The sequence below is a fragment of the Mandrillus leucophaeus genome, unplaced genomic scaffold, assembly GCF_000951045.1.
Source record: "Mandrillus leucophaeus isolate KB7577 unplaced genomic scaffold, Mleu.le_1.0 Scaffold290, whole genome shotgun sequence".
Taxonomy (NCBI): domain Eukaryota; kingdom Metazoa; phylum Chordata; class Mammalia; order Primates; family Cercopithecidae; genus Mandrillus; species Mandrillus leucophaeus.
Window position 1 is genome coordinate 655,374 of NW_012103032.1, and position 5,131 is coordinate 660,504.

The following is a 5,131-nucleotide window of genomic DNA, read 5'->3' on the forward strand; positions in this document are numbered from 1 at the left end:
TCAGCGATATGGGGGAGGACAGTTTCTTAGGGATAGGGCAGCCTCCACACTCCCATTGCTCATCTACTCAGTGAAAGGGGGACGGTAGAAATGGCCTGCCTCTCCAGCCAGCACACATACAGCCATCTCACCCCCACACGGCTCGTCCTCCACAGCCCCATTTTGGATCACACTTCACCTCCAGCCACTCCAGCCCTGGGCGCTAGTAATACAGCTCCTGGGGAAGTTCCCCAGTGTGTTGGTGCCCGACTCGTCCCCCAGCCGTCTTTGGCTTCACGGGGTGGGGGAGGGACAGCCCTGACCCCATCTGCTCTCCTAGGCTGCCTAGCAGGCTCCCGTCCACGCTCCCCGCCCTTCTTCCAGAGCTCCATCCACCCCTGCCCCAACTCGACCAGAGTTCCTTCCACAGCAATTCCTGGTCTGGGCGCTGTCCAGCTCCAGGCTGGGTGGTCGAGTCTTCCCTGGGCTCCGAGCAGAGGGAACCCCGCCGCCCGCCCCAGCCTTGTCCTGGGGCGCCTCTGTCCAAGTCGGTTTTCTCTTCCCTGACCCCCACGCCTCTACTCTCCACTTCCACTGGACGCCACCTCCACGAAGGAGAAAGGAAAGGAAGTACAAAGGCACACATTCCGTTTCTGTGGAATTTGCTCTTTATTTTGGGACCACGGAAGGACCACACACAGCCCTCCAGCCCAGAGGGCGGGGGCACCGAGATGCGGGCGGAGGGCCGCACCCGAACCCTGCCCAGACGCCGCCGTCGGGAGGCAGAATCCGGGTTTGTGGGGTAGGGAGTGCTATGCAAATGAGATGGGCGTGGTTGGCAGATCTCCCAGGAGGCCTCAGGGGTCCTCACCACAGGTCTGGGACCTCCGACCTGCGGAAGCGAAGGGGAAGGAATTGGATCTCGGGTAGGCGAGCCTGGGAGACGTCGTAAGTGATGTTGCCAGGGTGGGGCCAGGCCGCGCTCTCGGAGGCAGGATGTGTGGTGACGGGGGCGCTTTTACCGCGACCTGATGGGGCGGTTCTCGCCGTCGGGGAAGAACGTTTTGGAAAGGAGCGCGTCCGGGCCGTCTCTTTTCCCATACCTGGGGGCGGGGCGGGAAGAGCGTGGTCAGATCTGGCCACGCCCCCAGGTGGAGCGGGGCCACAAAGTGAGAGCCCCAGGGGTCCCGCTCCGCCCGCTCGGCGACTACGCTCACCGCTGCCGGGTGACCAGGTTGAGGTAGTGGCGCAGGGAGGCGTAGTAGCGGCTCAGCTCCTCCGGGGAGGCGTCTTCGCCAGGAGCCTCGGGTTTGATGGGGTAGGCGTCGACCAGAGCCCCCAGGCAGACGAGCAGGGCCAGAATCACTGTGGCCAAGGCGGGCCACGGCCTGCGCACGAGCACCATCTGGGAAGGCGATACTGGGGAGTGGGTCATTCCAAGCCTCGACCCTCCACGGCGGGAGGCTGCGGCTGCCGTCGGGGCCGCGCTCCGACGCTCTTCCTGGGGCTGGTACCGCACCAAGGCTTAGCCACTGGCTTGCTGTGTGTTCTCGGGCACTGCACCGTCTCCTGACTCAGTTTCCTCATCTGTGAGAGGGGCATAAGCCCTGCCTGCCTCCCCACCCCCACTCCCGCTGCTGCCCAGAGAGTTAGTTGCTGGCAACGGGACTCCCAGGCCTCCTTCCCACCTCCAATGGCCCCCTCCAATCCAGTTTCCTACCACTCACCCCCAGCTTCCACCACCCATCCTCAGTTTCCCCACAGAACACCCTGGGTTTCCTGGTAGCAGACCATGTTTGAGCCCCCAGCCACTCACAGCGATAGCTTGTGAAGCAGATGAGCAGGAGGTGGAAGGCGAGGAAGTCCCAAGGGCTGCACTGCAGCAGGTCAAGCTGAGGCCTCCTCTGCTCAGCGCTTTCCTTGTGGGGCTTATATCCCCGCCTGGAAAGGGAGGGGGAGTCCTAGGGGGAGGGGGAGCCAGCAGGGGGTGGGCCCTTCTTCCTCCCTCCTTCCACCCTCTCCAGATCACTGAGTTTATACCCAGCCAGTGTGTGATGTCCCCACCTCGCAGGAGCTGAGGGGGCAGCTGCCATGCTCAGATTCGGGGTCTCACTGGATGGGGTACCCAGCCTGAACCCCATATTCACCCCACAGCCCCCCAGTGGCAGGTCTAGTCTCCTGAGGAAGTGAAGCGGTTGGGTCTAGACTCCTAGGGCAGCCCCTAAGACCAGAGTTGAGATTCTATCTTCCCTAGCCTGTCCGTGGGTGGGAGTTGGGGGTGGGAGGGTGGACACATTCCCTCCAGTCTGTGGGATCTATGACCACTCTTTCCAAAAGACAACCCTTTTCAGCCTCTGCTCAAAGGGTTTGGAGAAGGGCTGAGGAGTGACAGGACCTCTTGGGGAAAGTCTCCTGGAGACAGGGTGACCTTGTCTGACCTTGACCTGACCTGACCTTGGCTCCTGACCTGCAGTTTATGGTGTCTTGGGGGAAAGGCCTCTCTGAACACTGCATTATGTCCTCTCTCTATTAAAGAGTTGGAAGAGAGGCAGGAGGAGGCAGAAGCCAATCCCCCCACCAGAAGCAGCTGAGTTGGCCACCTATGTATCCAGACTGGCACACACAGACCCCGGTCCAGCCATGTGTGGCATAGAGCCCCCTCCCAAGGCAGAGTGTCTCCACCCCTATGTAGGTGTCATTCGAGGCACTGGTGTCTTCTGGGCCTGAGTGATGCCAAGGCTTCCCAGGCACATGCCACTGTCCCCAGCCCATGGCAGTTTGCACTGGGCTCTAAGCCCAGATCCTTTGAAGGAAAGGACTCATGTTTATTAAGCACCTACTGTGCACCGGGTAGTGCATAATTTCAGGCATCACAAGACGATGAACTGAGTGTATCTCCATTTTCCAGATGAGCAAACTGAAGTCCTGGGAGGTGATGGAGCAGCCAAGCTCACCCACAATTCAAACAGGAAAAGGAGGGTGAGGCAGACCCCAGGAAGAGGACCTCTCAGTTGTGAGGGGCAGAAAGGCTCAGCACCTGGAGTAGCCATTGGGGTGCCAGAGGCAGGCCTGGGAACAGGGACCCGAAGACTAAGTCTGGGGCCTACCACCCACTCTGAGAGGCCAAGTAGGGGAAGGGCCTCCAGACTGCCAGCCCCCTCAAACCCACCTGCCCAGGAGGAGAAAGGGCTGTGGGGAGGTCTCCCCATAAAGTCCTTCCAGCTTCCTCTCCCTGGCCCATGGGGGCTGACAGGGCCAACTTGTCCGGGCCCTTGGTTCTGAGCCAGCCCCTCCAGCCCCAGGACAGATGGCTGTTGGCGCTATTTTTAGAGCTCTCCTGAGATGGGGAGTTCAGGGCTCTGTGTCACCCTTTTATGGGTTCAATCACCTGCATTCTCCGGAAATGGCTCCTTATCAGCCAGTCAGGCCCCGTAGGACTCCACATCCCGGGAAACACCAGGGTGCCCTGCTGAGCATGGGGGTGGAAGAGGACACCAGGACAAGGGGACATAGATCCTGCCCTTGGAGGGAGGAGAAAAATCATTCCTTTTAGGAAGCCCTCATCCAGGGGGCAAGGCACACCCCTGTCCTTTAAGAACCCCATTCTCAAAGGAGAGACATGGTCATGTCATAGGGGAGCCCTAGTCTGAGGGGTTCCCAGAACATTGATACAGAGAGACAGAGACAGCCTTTGTCCGGTTTGGAGGGGAGACAGCGGAAATCAAAGAATTCCATTCCTCCATGGAAAGACAAAAGACAGGTGCTCACCCTAGGATGGAGGGGGCAGTGGGGCTGGTTAGGACATCTGTGATCCCAGGGGTCAGGGCCTAGAGAAGGACCCTGCAGCCTAACAGGGGCAAGGATACCAGACAGTAGGGAGCTATTTGCTCTTCTGATCCTGCGGCACTAACCCTGGTGGTTGTAGGGGGTTTCTAGTGCACCGATCCCAGGCAGAGAGAAGGAACCTGTGAGATGGCCACAGGGAATCTGACATCCCTGGAACCCTATTATGGCTTGGGGAGCGTGGAGTCCAAGGACAGATGGGAAGAGAGGACAGACACTGTAGAAGCTAGAGGGCATGGGGTGGCCTAAATTCGGGCTACAACCTCTGAAGAAGTCACTTCCTCATTTATAGCCAAAGTAAATGGGCCCCTAGGTGGTCTCAGTGTGGACCAGGAGCCAGCCGCACATCCCTGCAAACCGTCTCTATCCATCATACCCCCACCCTCCAATCTCAGTCCCCAATTACAGGGCAAGCTGATTGGTTCATTAATCACCGCCTCCTCATTGAAGAGCTTATTAACTTGTTGATTAGCGGGGAAGATGTCTCAGCCCTCGATCAATGGGCTCAGCCACTCCCCATCCACACACCCACACCCATCATTGCTGCATGACTCAGTGGCCATGAGACATGTCTGGGGTGTGAGGGGGGAAACTTCAGAAACAATCGTTTTTGTAGAAGTGATCCCAGGTCCCAAGTGAGACCAGGACCTGCCTCCAGTTTGTCTTTGAAGGGTAGGGGACAGAATCAAAGGGGGAGGGGACAGAATCAAAGGGTTCCTTTGGTCCCCATTCTGAGACCACCTGGCAAGGCCACCCCAAGTCAGGGAGACCATGGACCTGGACCCCAGCCAACAATTCTCCTTGTCCAGTGGGCTCAAGGGCCACTCATCAAGATGGTGTAGCCTCTGCCATTCATCCCCAGAGGCTTAGAATTCTGTACCCCATCACCCACCTGCCTGTACCCACTCCACACACAAGGCCTCTCTTTGATCACCATGCACTGTGCAGCACTGCTCCACTGCTTTCCACCCTCAGGCATTTCCTCATGCCCAGGGTCCTGCAGACAGCAGGTTGTCATACAGCAAGTGTAATTCAGGCCAGGTGTGGTGGCTCAGCACTTTGGGAGGCCCAGGTGAGTGGATCACGAGGTCAGGAGTTCCAGACCAGCCTGGCCAACATGGTGAAACCCCATCTCTACTGAAAATACAAAAATTAGCCAGGTGTCATGGCGCGTGCCTGTAGTACCAGCTACTTGGGAAGCTGAAGCAGAATTGCCTGAATCCGAGAGGCAGAGGTTGCAGTGAGCCAAGGTCGCGCCACTGCACTCCAGCCTGGATGACAGAGCGAGACTCTATCTCAGAAAGAAAAT

General features: G+C 58.6%; 1 protein-coding gene across 2 annotated transcripts; it reads right to left on the reverse strand.

Moving 5' to 3' along the window:
• Positions 1-624: 624 nt before the first annotated feature.
• On the reverse strand, positions 625-1,879 carry PYY (peptide YY). Of its 2 annotated transcripts, none has more exons than XM_011985878.1 (4): positions 1,796-1,868; positions 1,197-1,384; positions 1,002-1,082; positions 625-871 (listed from the first exon to the last, which is right to left on the reverse strand). In XM_011985878.1, exons 2-4 carry the CDS (start codon positions 1,382-1,384, stop codon positions 847-849), a joined length of 294 nt encoding a protein of 97 aa, XP_011841268.1. In that variant the 5' UTR covers positions 1,796-1,868; the 3' UTR covers positions 625-846. The 2 variants fall into 2 exon arrangements, with proteins under 2 accessions (XP_011841268.1, XP_011841269.1); XM_011985879.1 differs by having other exon boundaries at positions 631-871; positions 1,008-1,082; positions 1,796-1,879.
• Between the last annotated feature and the right edge of the window lie 3,252 nt (positions 1,880-5,131).